Source organism: Theropithecus gelada, chromosome 16 (genome assembly GCF_003255815.1).
Source record: "Theropithecus gelada isolate Dixy chromosome 16, Tgel_1.0, whole genome shotgun sequence".
NCBI lineage: Eukaryota > Metazoa > Chordata > Mammalia > Primates > Cercopithecidae > Theropithecus > Theropithecus gelada.
In genome coordinates this window covers 29,367,015-29,382,713 of record NC_037684.1, presented here as the reverse complement: position 1 = coordinate 29,382,713, position 15,699 = coordinate 29,367,015, and the positions used below count along the sequence as shown (strand labels likewise).

Genomic DNA, 15,699 nt, shown 5'->3' with positions numbered 1-15,699 from the left:
ATTCCTTTCTCACATTTCCCTCCCTCAAAATGCTTACTCTTGGCTTCTGCCAGAGGCTATGCTTCCCGACTTGCAGGATGGCCAGCCTGGGGGCTGCAGCCTTTTATGAGAAATAAAGGTCTCCTTTCCAACTTTATGAATCTTGTGATTTTTCAGTTGGCACTACTCAGTTTACTGACTTGGCAAGATACACTGGCTGAAAAATTCACCATGACATGATAATGACCTGCGATTGGCCATCTAGTGTGACAAGGCAATGCTGCCGATGAAATGTGGGTACAATGCTAGCTTGTCTCACTTTGTAATTTTAAAATTTCTAGTGAAATTAAACATTTAAAAATATTTTTGTTGGTCATTCATGTGTCTTCTCTATAAATTTAATTCAATTCAACATATAATCCATCATTGAGTGCTTATGATGGTGCCTATTGGGCACAGCAGTGAACAAAGCAAAGACCTGCTCTAAGAAGCTTACTTTCAAGTGGAAGAAGACAGACAATAAAAAGAGGCAAACAAGCATGACCATGTCAAGCAATAAGTGCTGAGAGGAAAAATAGGAAAGGGACTAGGAGGTGGAAATTTTGGATAAGGTGGTCAGGGCACTCTATGTCTGATGTGGAGAAATAGGATTTACTCTATTTACATGTAATTTTATTACTGACTTCTTGGACTTATTTTTAAAATCTTACTTTGTCTTTTCCATTAAGCATGATTTTTTTTCTTTGCTTATTGTTTCCTCACTTCCTGACACCTGTGGATTGATCTCGTTTTCTTTGTTCCCCCTTTTAATAAGTGTTCTTAATTTTTAAATGTGCACACTTGATTTAACACTATCTAATTTAATCTCTTCCTTCTTGCATAAAAACAAGGTCCATAGAAGTTTTTTTTTTTTTTTTTTTTAAGAGACAGGATCTGACTCTGTTACCCAGGCCGGAGTGCAGTGGCATAATCATAGCTGATACAGTTTGGATGTTGTCCTTGCCCAAGTCTCAGGTTGAATTGTAATTCCGAATGTTGGAGGTGGGGCCTGGTGGGAGGTGATTGAATCATGGGGGCAGTTTCTCATAAATGATTTAATACCATCCCCCTTGGTACTGTCGTCACAATGGTGAGTGAGTTCTCGAAAGATCTGGTTGTTTAAAGGTGTGTAGCGCCTACCCCGCTCCCTTGCTTCTTTTCCCACCATGTGAGACACCTTGTTGCACCTTTGCCTTCCACCATGATTGGAAGCTTCCTGAGGCCTCCCTAGAAGCCGAAGCCTCTATGTTTCCTATACAGCCTGCAGAACTGTGAGGTAATTAAACTTCTTTTCTTTGTAAATTACCTAGTCTCAAGTATTTCTTTATAGCAGTGTGAGAATGGACTAATACAATGACCCACTACAGCCTTAACCTCCCAGGCTTAAGTGATCCTCCTGCCTCAGCCTCCAAAGTAGCTGGGACCACATGTGCATGCCACCATGTCTGGCTAATTTTTTACTTTTTATTTTTGTAGAGACAAAGTCTCCCTATGTTGCTTAGGCTGATCTTGAACTCCTGGGTTCAAGGGATTCTCTGTGTTGGCCTCCCAAAGTGTAGGGATTACAGGTGTGAGCCACTGTGCCCTGTCAGAAATTTTTATTTATGTTCTTTATTTTACTTTTTATACCTCGGTTTATTTTATTTTTTATTTTTATTTTATTTTTTATTTTGACAGGATCTTGATCTGTTGCCCAGGCTGGAGTGCAGTGGCATGACCATAGCTCACTGCAGCTTTAACTTCCTGGGCTCAACCTATCTGCCTGTCACAGTCTTCCAAGGAATGGAATTATAGGCACATGCCACCATGCATAGCTAAATAATTTTTTTTTTTTTTTTTTTTTTTTTTTTTTTTTTTTTTAGAGATGAGGGTCTTTCTATGATGCTCAGACTGGTCTTGAACTCCTAGGCTCAAGCGATTCTCTCATCTTGGCCTCTGAAAGTGCTAGGATTATAGATGTGAGTCACCACATTCAATCTTACCTTATTTTTATGCTCCAAAATTTGGTCATTATTATTATTATTTAGAATTATCTACATGGTTACCCGTTTATTTGTTTGCAGTGTTTCTTGGACTTTATTCCTCCTTTCTGGTTTTAACTTTCTATTTTCTGAAATACATTCTTTGATAGTTTTTATAGCATTTGCTATGGTTTGAATGACCCCTCCAAAACTTGTGTTCAAATTTAATTGCCATTGTGTTGGTATTAAGAGGTGAGACCATTAAGTGGTGATTAGGCCATGAGAACCCTGCCTTCATCAATGGATTAATGTCATTTTATCATGGGAGGGGGGTCGTTATCATGAGAGTGGGCTTGTTATAAAAGGAGTTTGGCCTCCTTTTGCTCTCTGGCTGTCGTGCTGTCTTGCATTTACACCTTCTGCCATGGGACAATGCAGCATGAAGGCCCCCATCAGATGCCAGCATCTTGATATTGGTCTTCCCAGTCTCTAGAACTGCGAGAAATCAATTTATTTTCTTTGTAAATTACCCAGTGTGTGGAATTCTGTTGTAGCAACACACAGCAGACTAAGAATCTGTAAGTGACAACCTCTCTGTTATTCTCTGAAAATATCTTTTCTCAGTGGTCACTCTTACATGATGGTTTAGTTTGTATAAAATTCTAGGTAGGCAGCTATTTTCCTTCAGCATGTTGGAAATATTATACCATTATCTTCTGGATTATGTTGTTGATGCTGAAAAGCCTATTGCTAATCTGTATTTCCACTGTTGGTAAATCTTCTATTTTTTTTCTCTCTTTGACTGTTTCTAAGATCATCTCTTTGCCTTTAGTGTTGTGTAGTTTCACTACGTTATTTCTGGGGATGGCTTTGGTTTAGTTTTCCTGCGTAGGACTTACGTGCTTCTTGATTGATTCGTGTATTTCAATACCTGTGGAAAATTCTCAGCCATTACATTTTTTGAACATTACTTATATTTTATACTCCATTTTCTCCTTCCGAATTCCTTTTTTTAAAAAAAAGCTTTACTGAAATATAATTAATATATCATATATATAATTCATATACTATAAAATTTATAGATCTAAAGTATAAAACCAAATGGTTTTTAGTATAATGAGAGTTATAACTACTACTGCCATTTTAAAACATTTTATTACCTCTAATAGAAACCTTGTACCCATTAGTAGTCACTCTCTGTTCCCTGCAACCGTTCAGGCCCAGGAAATCACTGCTGTCTCTATAGATTTGCCTATTCTGGACATTTTATATGAATGAAGTCATACAATATGTGTTTTTTTGCCTGACTTCATTTACATAGCATGTTTCAAGTTTCATCCATGTTGTAACATATAACATGTATTATGGAGGAATAAGTGCATGATCCTAACCTAGGATCATGAAGATTTATTTCTACATTTTTTCCCTAAGTTTTCTAGTTTTAGTTGTTACATTTAGGCTGTGATCCATTTTCAGTCATTTTTTTTTGTCTGTGGTATAAGAAAGGGGCCAAACATTTTATTCTTTTGCGTGTGGATGTCTAGTTGTCCCAGCATTATTTACTGAAAAGACTATTTTTCCTCATTAATTATATTGGGACCTATGTTGAGAATTAATGGACCATAAATGTAAGGGTTTATTTCTGGACTCTCAATTTTATTCTGTTGGTCTATATGTCTATCTTTATGCCAATAGAATACTGTCTGGGTTATTGTAGCTTTGTAGTAAGTTTTGAAATCATGAAATATTAATCCCCCTACTTTGTTCTTCTTTTTCAAGATTGTTTTGGCTATTCTGGGTCTTTTGTATTTCTACATGAAGAAAAGGAACAACACGTCAAGTTCTATGAAACAGCTTGCTGGGATTTTGGTAGGTGTTGTTAAAAGTTTAGATCAGCTTGGGTGATATTGCCATCTTAACTGTGGAGCCCAATGGAACATCTCTCTTGTAACCAGAGGGGTGTAGGAAAGAAGGACTGTATTCTTCAAGCTGCCCTGCCTGGATTAGAAATGGGTAAGTTATGAAAAATGGGATCTGCTGATGTGTATTGGCTGCTGGGAGGATTGGGAACTGCCACTCAACTGCCCAGCCCATGGTGCTTCTGGAAGGCAGAGCCATGAGAAATAATGGAGTCCCTCATTTAAACATCATAGCCCCCAGTGTTCTTACCAAGTTTCCATTTTTTTTGTGGTTGTTGAGTAAATGCTTCTCAATTTGTTGTAAGGCCTTTAATCAATGTCTAGAGCCTTTGACTGATGTCTTTGCTAATTTTGAGTGGCTTAATTGATGTCTTTCTAGGAGAGAGACTTCCCCAAGCTCTTCATATCGCCATTTCTGTATTTCTTCAAACAGATTTTGGACCTTCACATTCTAGCTTGTCTGTCATCTCTTTCATATTTTCAATCTCTAAATATTTCTGTGTTATATTCTGGTAAATTTCCTTATCTATCTTTTCCAGTTGACTTATTCTGTTTTCATCTTTGTCTAATTTAATGTTTAACCTATCAATCGAGTTTGAAAGTTTATTGTATTTTACTTTTGTAGAAAAGAAAGGCTCTTTTACTATTAATTTTTTAAGACTTGGCTTTAATAAATGCAATTCTGGCCGGGCGCGGTGGCTCAAGCCTGTAATCCCAGCACTTTGGGAGGCCGAGACGGGCGGATCACGAGGTCAGGAGATCGAGACCATCCTGGTGAACACGGTGAAACCCCGTCTCTACTAAAAAATACAAAAAAACTAGCCGGGCGAGGTGGCGGGCGCCTGTAGTCCCAGCTACTCCGGAGGCTGAGGCAGGAGAATGGCGGGAACCCGGGAGGCGGAGCTTGCAGTGAGCTGAGATCCGGCCACAGCACTCCAGCCTGGGTGACAGAGCAAGACTCCGTCTCAAAAAAAATAAATAAATAAATAAATAAATAAATGCAATTCTAACAGAGATGACAATACTTTATTTGGCTTTGTAAGAAAGCGATATTTGAGTTATTAAAGCTAAGAACAATTTAATACATAAAAAGTGATTGAACACATAAAAGTAAAGGGAATAATGAGGCAGAAATGCATATTTTACATCTTAACATAAATGAATAAATGTGACATCCCATTTAAAAACTAACAAAATTACATCAATCCCCAGACAAAAAACTATTAGGAGTCAACTTAATTTTATAAAAATGGATTTGTCATTTAGTCAAAAAAGTAAAAGAAAAACAATTAAATGTGTTGACTCCTAGAACTCTGTTAAAATATTTCTGTGAAGCTCTGTGGGACAATTATTAATAAAAGTAAGCTGACAAAACAAATGCAACAATTAAACAATTGCTGTGACTTCATAGGAGAAGTATAAAATATCTAAAAGTGTCCAATAGAATTATGAGAGCTAAAACTTTGTTTTTAATTAAAATTTCATTAGTTCAGTAGGAGATGAGTGAAAACTTAGCACCCTGAATAATATGATTGATATCAAAAGAAAATTTTGACTTTTTGAAGCCACTAAAGACCTACTGACGAAATTTTACATTTAAAATTTGCACTTTAAATTATACTCTTCACTTTTAGAAGTTGTTTGACTTTTTTTAAACATGCCTATTTTTTTGCGTAGTAACTACCATTTTGTTTAGGGATTTGATTCCTTATTTTGTCCTATAAGCTCTTTAAACATATTTAATATTCTTGGCTTTAACCTTTTGTATCTTGTATCTTCTCCTTCTTGCTAATTGTGAGTTATTTCCCTGGGTGTTTTGTTAATTTATCAGCATGAAGGTTCTTGAATCATATGAGTAGCATGGATTCACCCCCAAACCTTAATGATAAATAGGTCACTGGTTTAACAATCCCAAAGGAGATTTTTACTATTTACTGTTTTTTTTTTTTCTATTTTACTATTTACTATTATAATTTTAAAATTAGAGCTAAGAGATAGTTCAGCTTTTCAAAGTTTTCCTTTAACAATAAGCATACTTTATTTTTCTAGTTCACATTTTTACTAAGGGTTTAGTGTTTAGAGAGACTTACCTCATTCAGTGGTCTCAGCCTGAACTCTCTCATAAAGACTAAAAGCCTTATCCTAGTTCTCTAGTCTACTTTATCCTTTTTCAATTTAGACTGTTTCACAAGCTCTCTGCAAGTTTGGGCAAGTCACTTCCTCTTTTGGGTCAAAATTGTCCCATTTTTAAAATGAAAGAGTTGAGTGAAATGACCAGTTAGGTCCTTGGTAGCTCCAGCATGCTAAGCTTGTAGTCTTTATCTGATTTAGATAGTATTTCCAGAAAAGAAATTTAATTATTCTCTATATGTATGTGGGAGGTATAGTCTATGGATGCGGGTCAAATGACGTGGTTCTAGCAGCTGATCGTGGACTATTCTAGTAGTCAGTGGCAGAATGTTTCTCCAAGGGTTGCTCCTCCTTGTCTTTTCCTTCACCCAAAGCTCAGACCTCATGCCAGTCAATTCATGAGCTATAGGTAGCTTGATTTCCCTTCATCTCTTCTTAGTAGCTCACCTTTGGAATGAGCAAAGTCAGCAGTTGTCACAAGGGCATGAGTGCCGATCACAACAAAGGCTTTATTTCTAGGGCAACAGGCTCAAGTGTAACTTAGTAACTATATTGGAACAGGAGCCTTGTAGGTTTTTTTTTTTTTTTTTTTTAACAACTCATTGTTCCTCTAGAAGATTTGTAAGAATTTCCTTCTGAAATTTTAAATGTGAATTTTATTTTGTTTATTGTACAGAAGTAACACATGTGTTTTCAAAGAATTTGGAGAGATGAAAAAAGCATTCATAATCCTGTTGTTTAACAGCATCCAGTGTCATTATGGTGTGTTTTCTTTAATCTCTTAATTCTCCTCATTTTAATAACAACTTAATTTTGTTGTGACTATCTTTCGTGTACCTTATTCTGGATAAGCAGATTGCTGTCGAGTAGAGTCACCATTGTTTGACCTATTGTTCTAAGTTGCTCCAAACAGATGGTATATAATCTATATCTGATGGGATATAATTATGTTTCAATTACTCCAAATTGTTCATATATAATTGTATCATCAATTTAGAAATAACAATTGAAATCAGAGAGTAACAAGAAACTGTACTATTGCTGAATTCTATCTTTATTTACACATTGACTCATAATTCTTCTTCAACACAGCATATCTATGGATAACAAGATGTCTTTCTCACTGCCCTTGATTTCTGTCCTTACGTAATAGCAGATCAGTTCTTCAACTGATTCTTCAACATTTCTTCAACATTTCAGTAGGATGGTGGTGGGGATGATAATGCAGTGGGAATCAGAAGAGCTGGGTCCTAGCTAGATGATAGTTTCTCCATTCTCCATTCTGAGCCTCAGTTTCCCCTTTGTAAAATGAAGGGGTTGGATGAGTTGACCATTAGGATCCCCAATATCTCTCTTGTTTCAAGGTTTTCCATCTGTCTTTTAACCATTTTCATCGTTAGGATCTATGTTAGGAGGTGAGAGGGAGGAAGAGAAGAGCCGAATGCGAAGCCATCTGGTTTTTGGTCTGTAGCTGTAGCTGGGAGGCTTGGAAGCTGCTTGGATTGGTAGCTGTAGCTGAGAGGCTTGGAATCTCTGTCATCTGCTTCATCCTCTGCTAGCAAGGACATAGGGAGCCCCTCCTCTTTCTGGCCAATGTATTCCTCCTCAGGCACATACTTGAATTTTTTCCTCATTGCCTCTTTAGGATATCAAATAAGGCTTGTCTAACGTCTTGTGACAAAACAGAAGTGGTGTCATATGTATGGGCAGTTCAGATTACTCATGCTTCTTGGATAATTGTTCCTAAATAATAAACTATTGTGAATCATCAAGTTCAGACAAGTCTGGCATCTGCTTAAAGCACACTCCAATTATTGTATGAAAGTCTGTATTGGTAAGATCAAAGCTCCAAGCTTTATAATCAGATATATAAATGTATTGCAGCAGAACTTCTCTTAGTAATGAACATCTCAATTCTGTGTGTTTGAAGTCTTGGTTTACCAAAGTTCACTGTGGACATTACTTTAAGAATGTGCACAGGCACTGCATACAGCAGACACAACTGTGTGACCCTGGAAGGGTCCTGGTAACTTTCTGGTCAAGGTAGCCAATACCCTTTCCATGGTCCTGATCATGTGCGGCCCCTTTGCTGCACTTGGCACTTCTGACGTCACCTCCTCTTGGAAGCACCCTCCTTCCTGTCCTTCTGGGATGCCATGAACTTGTTCTTATCATTTTTTTTTCTCACCATTTCTCCATTTATCACGGATTCTTTTTCCTTCTCCTGATCTCTGATTGGGAAATTCTTCAAAGTTTGGTCCTCAGCTCCTTGTTGCTCTTCTTTTTGTACTCTCCCTTGGCCCAGTGCTCTAACTCTTTCACTTGTACTAAACCTTATCTGTATCATCATCCCTGCCATAAATTCTAGTCTTATATGGACTGTTACAATAGCCTCTTTGCTGAACTCTTTGCCTCCAATCTTTCCTTCATTTTTCTAAAACAGATAAATATTTGCTAAAACATTTCCTAAAACGACTTTTATCACACCACACTTAGGTTCAAAAGCTTATATTGGCTCTACAGCTTCTGGGGAAGTCCAAGCTGCTCCACTTCACCATTGAGACCCCTACCACAGGGTCCCCATACAATCCCCCATAAAGTTTTAATGTCTACCATTTCCCTTCACAACTCTCCCCTTCCTGCTGCCTAGGCTTACCCTGGTCCTTCAACCATGCCCTGGGCTTTCCCACCCCATTCCTGTGTGCACATTATTCTCCTCACCTGCACTTCCTACTTTTCTCCCCTCTGCTTCTTAGGAGCCTCCCCATCCCAGCACAAATCCATTCTTGAGAGCCTCCAATCCTGGAGGCGCTCGCCCTCCCCAGTGTGTAAACTACTCACTTGCCACTTGTCAACTCCTTCCTCAGATTATTATTTCCTGTTCATCCCTTCATCCCTCTACACACATCCATTCAACAGTGCCTACCAGGTGCCTAGAGCTGGGAATTCAAAGACAAACTAGACCCTGCCCTTGCCTTCAGGGAACTCAAATAGAGAGAGAGACAAGCACATAAGTCATGACAGTGTCATGGTCAAGGTAAAAAGAGAGCTTGGAGAGGAGAAAGGGGCGACCTGTCTGAAGAAGGGAAGGAAGTAAGCCGTTTATACTTAAGCCGCATATTGTGATGAAGAGAAAAGAGATCTGCTTTGGAATCCTAGCTCCACAATTTATTATCCCTTACCCTCTATGCCTTGGTGTGCTCATCTATAAAATGGGAATTATACAATTTATCTTGAAGAGTTGTGGTGAGGAGTAATGGACATCTCAGTTCTGCATGTTTGAAGATCATGTTTGTAAAAAGGATCTAGTTTGTGAAAAGTGTCCACACTACCTTGGGCTTGTGCAGGTTCTTAACAAGTAAGAACTTCTGACTATAGCATTGGTCCTATCTCCCACCCCTCCCAGTGTCTATTACATCGCCCTGGATGAAATTGTCCTCGTGGATATCTATTATTTGGTTGATTGACGTCATCATGGATATGAAAAAGGCCCATCATATCAGGAAACGTGGCCATCAGGAACTGCCCCAGAAAGGATCTATTCCTCTTTCTGAGAACCATGAATTTGGAATTCAGTACTTGGAAATGTGACCTAGCAAAAGACACATGGGCAAGAGCTATGCTTTTCCATTTCACCATGGAGAGCCGGAGGCGTGCCAAGGAGTTGGGGGCCTCAAGTCAGGAAGCAGAACAGCAATACTGTCTCTTGACCTGCTGCATCCCACTGATGAAGGCCAGGGCTTTCATGAGTCCAGGTCTTTGAAGTCACACCACGAAGCTCTTGCATCATGACACACAGCATGGAAGAGGAGTCCTGACTTAGCGAGAAGCCCAAGTAAAGTCTTTTATGAGGGAAGAGACTCTTCTGAAGAAACACAACAAATGTAGGGAAGGGCTTTTGACAATCACCAAATGAGCAAAAAAAAAAAAAAAAGGTGGGGGTTGCCTTACGTGGCCACACCCTCCACGGACGAGGTATAAATGCTCCCTGGAGGAAGGAGACCCACTGCTCTACAACTTGGAGATTTTGGACTCTGTCTTCAGCCGGGCACTCCCTCCCTGCACCATGTCTTACAGTTGTGGCCTGCCCAGCCTGAGCTGCCGCACCAGCTGCTCCTCCCGGCCCTGCGTGCCCCCCAGCTGCCACGGCTGCACCCTACCTGGGGCCTGCAACATCCCCGCCAATGTGGGCAACTGCAACTGGTTCTGCGAGGGCTCCTTCAATGGCAGTGAGAAGGAGACCATGCAGTTCCTGAACGACCGTCTGGCCAGCTACCTGGAGAAGGTGCGTCAGCTGGAGCGGGACAACGCGGAGCTGGAGAACCTCATCCGGGAGCGGTCCCAGCAGCAGGAGCCCTTGGTGTGCGCCAGCTACCAGTCCTACTTCAAGACCATCGAGGAGCTCCAGCAGAAGGTGAGGAGTGGGCGACACAGTGCCTCCAGTAGGAAGTTGTCGGGAGAGAATCCGAGCTGTGATTGAGAAGCCATGTGAGCTCTTGATATGAATGGAAAGCTGAAAACTGGCCTTTCCATTTTGTTTTCTTGAGGGCCCATCTCATCTTAGACTTGGGACTGTTAGGTCTAAATATTTGCATAGTGTTAGTCTATGTGGAGGTAGCAGTACTTTGCATAAATGAGCTGTAATTAAAAACTACTTCTGAATGCTTCCATGTGCTTGCCAAGCTCCAGAATTATTACCCTGAGGTGACAGAAAAGGACTGAGTCCAAAGGAAGCTGGGGAAATGGAATCTTTTGTAAAGATTGGGCTGTTTCCTTTCTCCCTCATCTGAGCGTTTTGCCCCTTGGACTGCTGGCTGCCTCTCTCTTCTGGGTTCCTACTTACCCTGACTTCATTGTCCTCATCTTCATAACTCTGGGCTTCTCCTGGTGCACAGTGTCCAGTGAGAGCCTAAAACGTTTGTCCAAAACTGGGAAGATTGGAAATTACCTAGGACAAAGTAGTCCCAGTTGTCTGGGACATCTGGGAGCATGTGGCTTCTTCCCTGATCCAGTCCTCTGCAACTGCTAGTTTACCTGCTTGTCTTTTCCGTTTGATTGAAAGTTTCTTGAGGGCAGGATCAAGCGCTTACCAATTTTTGTATCCTCAGCTCCTAGTATCATGCCAGAAACATAGTAGGTGTTTTTCATAAATGTCAACTATTATTATTGTCAGCTTCTCAGTATTGCTCATTAGGATAGAAAAAAAGATTATCTACTTATACTTTTTGCATATTTTGGTGTTCTGTTTTTTGAATATAATTTTGGAAATATTCATTGAGTACCTACTGTATATAGAAAGCATTTAATAAGATAGGCAATGATTTCTCATCCTGATCCTTCCAAGGACGTGAATTAGGAAGGACTGCTATTGGCGAAAAATTACCAAGTCCTTGCTCATTCTTGAATGTTTTGGGCCTTCCAGATCCTGTGCAGCAAGTCTGAGAATGCCAGGCTTGTGGTGCAGATCGACAACGCCAAGCTGGCCTCAGACGACTTCAGGACCAAGTGAGTGGGCAAGCGGGGTGTTGCTGTTTATTTTTCTTCTCTGGCTGCTCTCCTTCCCTTTAGCCTATTGTCAACACAAGTTAAACAAACACTGACTGAGCTATGTTCTAGATGCTTTGCCCAAGATTCACAGAGCCACTGCACACCGTAGTTCAGAGATCCTTTCTCCAGGCCTTAGACTTCCTTTCTTCCTGCTTCTCCTCTGTGAAGTGACATCCCTAGTCGTACTGTGGGTCAGTGTAGACATGTTGGCCCCTGATGTTCTCCTATGCACAGAATCCATTCATGAGAATGAAGAATGTGGAAGTATATTATTTTGGAAATCTTACAATTTATTGGCTTTTATCCTCAATCCACTGGCTTTCTTTTTTCTTTTTTCTTTTTAGAGATAGGCCCTTGCTCTGTTACCCAGGCTGGAGGACAGTGGTGCAATCATAGCTCAGTGTAACCTCAGATCCTCAGATTCCTGGGCTCAAGCAATCTTCCCACCTTAGCCTCCTGAGTAGCTAGGAATGTAGAAGTCTATCCACTGGATCTTTAAACACAAAATTACCAGTGCGTTTTCTTCCAGCTTGATGCTGAAAACCTAAACAAAAGAGATGGCTATAAAAACTATAAACCCTAATTCCTAGTTACCTGACAAACCAAACCAAAGCAGAGTCAAGGCCAAGGCTATTCCTGCCCAGCCTGTCCCTGACCCTCCTATGATCACAGATATGAGACTGAGATGTCCCTGAGGCAGCTGGTGGAGTCGGACATCAATGGCCTGCGCAGGATCCTGGATGAGTTGACCCTGTGCAGGTCTGACCTGGAGGCCCAGGTGGAGTCCCTGAAGGAGGAGCTGCTGTGCCTCAAGCAGAACCATGAGCAGGTGAGTTCCCTGAAGAGTGATGGGCTCAGACTCGCCAGGGCCTGTTTGATAACTGCCACAGGGTCCAGGACAGGCTGTCAGTAGAGGCTCAATTAGCCGAGGAAGTAATTCTGCATACAAAAATGGATATGTAGAGAATGAGTAGTCTAACAACCTGTGATATGAGATTAGGATTTTTCTGCCAGAGGCAGGAATGAGAGTGAGGAAGTTGGCAAGCCCAGTAATGAGGAAAGTTGAGTAACAAGGCAGCAGCCACAGCCTCTCCTGCACCCTGGTTAGAGTGCACACAGCAGCAATCTTCTATTCCAATTCTCCATTTGAAGCTGGAGAAGCCAGGATGGCCTAGGCCCACCAGGCAGAGAGGGCTGAGCTGGAACAAAATGCAACTCTCATTCCTGTCCAGAGCTCTTTCTGCTGTTCAGTGTTGCTTGGAAACAGCCTTGAGCAAAATGCTCACTGTTACGGCTAAGTCAGTTGGACAAAAAAAGAAGACATGTATTTTATGCAACCTGAAATCCAAGAACAATGTAAATGGTGACAGTTAATATTAATCAGGTGCTTAGTATGTGCCGAACATTGTGCTAAGTGCTTTAACTCTGGAGGCAGTTCTCATTTTAAGATGAAGAAATTGAGGCTTCAAGAAGCTTCTAGAAGCAATGTATTAAGTGGTAGAGATTAGGTTGAATACAAATTTGTCTGAAATCCACCTAAGCCCAAGGACCAAGCTATGCTCAGCAGGGAAGTAAACAGATATTTATTGCTTTCAGCAAAATCTATGCTGGTGGAATCAACAAATCACGCTTTAAGTCTCTTCTATGCCAGGATGGCAGAGTTTGAAGTAAGCATTCTGTATTTCCTCTTTAGCTAGACTCTGTTCTTTTCATTATCCATGCTTCAGAGTCAAACATATGAGGCTATATGGTATACTAGCAAAAACACTGAACTGGGCATTTGGGGACCAGAGTTTAAATAATGGCCTGCCATGTATCAGCTCTGAGCCCAAATCACTAAATCTCTCTAAATGAGGAGTGGTGCATTTAATACAAAGGGCAGAGAGAGGTCATGAGCTTGAAAGTACTTTGTAAAAAGTGGAGTATACAGATTAGTCATTGAATATAGATCCTGGTTAATGAGAGGATCAGAGGGAACAAAGTTTCCTGAAAACTTAAGAATGATCAGAAGTTGAATTGCATTCTCTTAAGGAGAGCACCAAGATCCTTTGTGAAATTTAAACTTTTGCCCTTTCTCAATCAGGAGGTCAACACCCTGCGCTGCCAGCTTGGAGACCGCCTCAACGTGGAGGTGGATGCTGCCCCTGCTGTGGACCTGAACCAGGTCCTGAACGAGACCAGGAGTCAGTATGAGGCCCTGGTGGAAACCAACCGCAGGGAAGTGGAGCAATGGTTCGCCACGCAGGTGGGCATCTAAGCACATGGCCGCTCAGGACCCGAGGTGCCCCAAGGCCCTGGAGGCAGGGTCTGATCCTTTCCCCACTTGGGTGTTTCAGACCGAGGAGCTGAACAAGCAGGTGGTATCCAGCGCAGAGCAGCTGCAGTCCTACCAGGCGGAGATCATCGAGCTGAGACGCACGGTCAATGCCCTGGAGATCGAGCTGCAGGCCCAGCACAACCTGGTATTTTGTATTGTTCTGACCTGCTGGTGAGCGATGGGAAGTTGGGAGGCAGAGTCTCGGGGATGCCCTTGGGGCCACACACTCTCCTTAGCTCTTGGAGCTTGTGAGTTCTTTGGAACCCCATGGAAGAACCTTATTAGGAGCAGCTCTCTAACATTCCTGATCTTCCCCACCACAGCGAGACTCTCTGGAAAACACGCTGACAGAGAGCGAGGCCCGCTACAGCTCCCAGCTGTCCCAGGTGCAGAGCCTGATCACCAACGTGGAGTCCCAGCTGGCGGAGATCCGCTGTGACCTGGAGCGGCAGAACCAGGAGTACCAGGTGCTGCTGGACGTGCGTGCCCGGCTGGAGTGTGAGATCAACACGTACCGGAGCCTCCTGGAGAGCGAGGACTGCAAGTCAGTATGGGGGTAGTAATCTTTTCCCTGGGGCATGTGAGGTTGCTGTGGAGATGAATAGTCTTCTTGATGGAAATGAATTTATAATTTCGAGCTTTTGTTTGGAGGCAGTCCAAAGGAGAACAATATTCTTATACAAAGCCCTTTTATTATTTTCCAATCTCTTCAGCTCATTATACTCTAACTTGCTCCAATGATTTTCTGCCCACAGGCTCCCCTCCAACCCCTGCGCCACAACAAATGCATGTGACAAGTCCATTGGGCCCTGTATCTCTAATCCCTGTGGCCCACGTGCTCGGTGCGGGCCTTGCAACACTTTTGGGTGCTAGAGGCCCCATGACCAGGAGGAGAAGAAAGGCATCAGTCACACCTCAACTCTACTTCATCCCAACATCTCCAACAGTGAACACACTTTGGAAAGAGGCAGAAACCTTTCTATCAGCCCTGGCTTCCAGGGGTCAGCTCTAGCCTCCCACTGTATTCCCTGGCTTGATTCTTCAGCATAAGGCTGCAAAATCTGTCTTCTGAGTCACATAGAGAGACCTACAGCAGGATCAAGATCAAGTAATATCTATCATCATAAAGACGCATTTGCATAACATGTTATACTTGAACAAAACTTATCTAAATGCAATTTAGGGAAAATTCAATTAATTGTGACAAAACTGATGGGCATGCTATGAAACAGAACATAATTGGAATAAATCTTCCTTGTCACTCTTGGTCTTTGGAGACGCAATAGAAATCCTTTGTTAACCTCCTAATAAACTCTTTTTCAAAAGTTACAATTGTCTGTTTCACTCATTAATTCCAAAATTGGTTGTCTTGTATACATTTAAAAAATAACCAGTGTTTTTCCATCAGATGAAGGGGTTATTCGCCCCATATATGGTCTGTGATTTCCTTCAATGGAAAGTCTCCCTGAAAGACCACTAACCTGCATTTAGTGTTTGGGAAGAAGGTGGTGGGAAAGAGAACAGCAAATTCATATGAAGGTGTCTTTACAGATACAGGAACTATTTATTTTGAAACATTAAGTGGAGGGATCTGAAAACATTTGGAGTAAAAAAACCAAAAACTGTACTAAGGTAATATATATCACCTTAACATATGGTATGTAATCTCATATATACATATACATAACCACATATTATATAAGCATATGTACACCACACACACAGGCGTATGCATGTTTACACACACACATGCACACACACAACCACGCTGTGCTGAAATGTTTAGGTAGAAAGTAGGAAGGAGCAG

At 41.3% G+C, this 15,699-nt stretch overlaps 1 protein-coding gene across 1 annotated transcript; it reads left to right on the top strand.

The window, feature by feature from the left end:
* Window positions 1-9,548: 9,548 nt before the first annotated feature.
* Window positions 9,549-14,792, top strand: KRT33A (keratin 33A). The gene is made up of 7 exons (XM_025361845.1): window positions 9,549-10,442; window positions 11,451-11,533; window positions 12,248-12,404; window positions 13,659-13,820; window positions 13,912-14,037; window positions 14,216-14,436; window positions 14,648-14,792. Exons 1-7 carry the CDS (start codon window positions 10,095-10,097, stop codon window positions 14,763-14,765), a joined length of 1,215 nt encoding a protein of 404 aa, XP_025217630.1. The 5' UTR covers window positions 9,549-10,094; the 3' UTR covers window positions 14,766-14,792.
* The last annotated feature ends 907 nt before the right edge of the window (window positions 14,793-15,699 follow it).

Bases quoted from the DNA above. Each gene is read 5' to 3' on its own strand.
- KRT33A (XM_025361845.1), top strand. From the start codon at position 10,095: ATGTCTTACAGTTGTGGCCTGCCCAGCCTGAGCTGCCGCACCAGCTGC. The intron at 14,038-14,215 runs GTATTTTGTATT...TCCCCACCACAG, and splicing joins TGCAGGCCCAGCACAACCTG to CGAGACTCTCTGGAAAACAC. The intron at 14,437-14,647 runs GTCAGTATGGGG...TTCTGCCCACAG, and splicing joins CTGGAGAGCGAGGACTGCAA to GCTCCCCTCCAACCCCTGCG.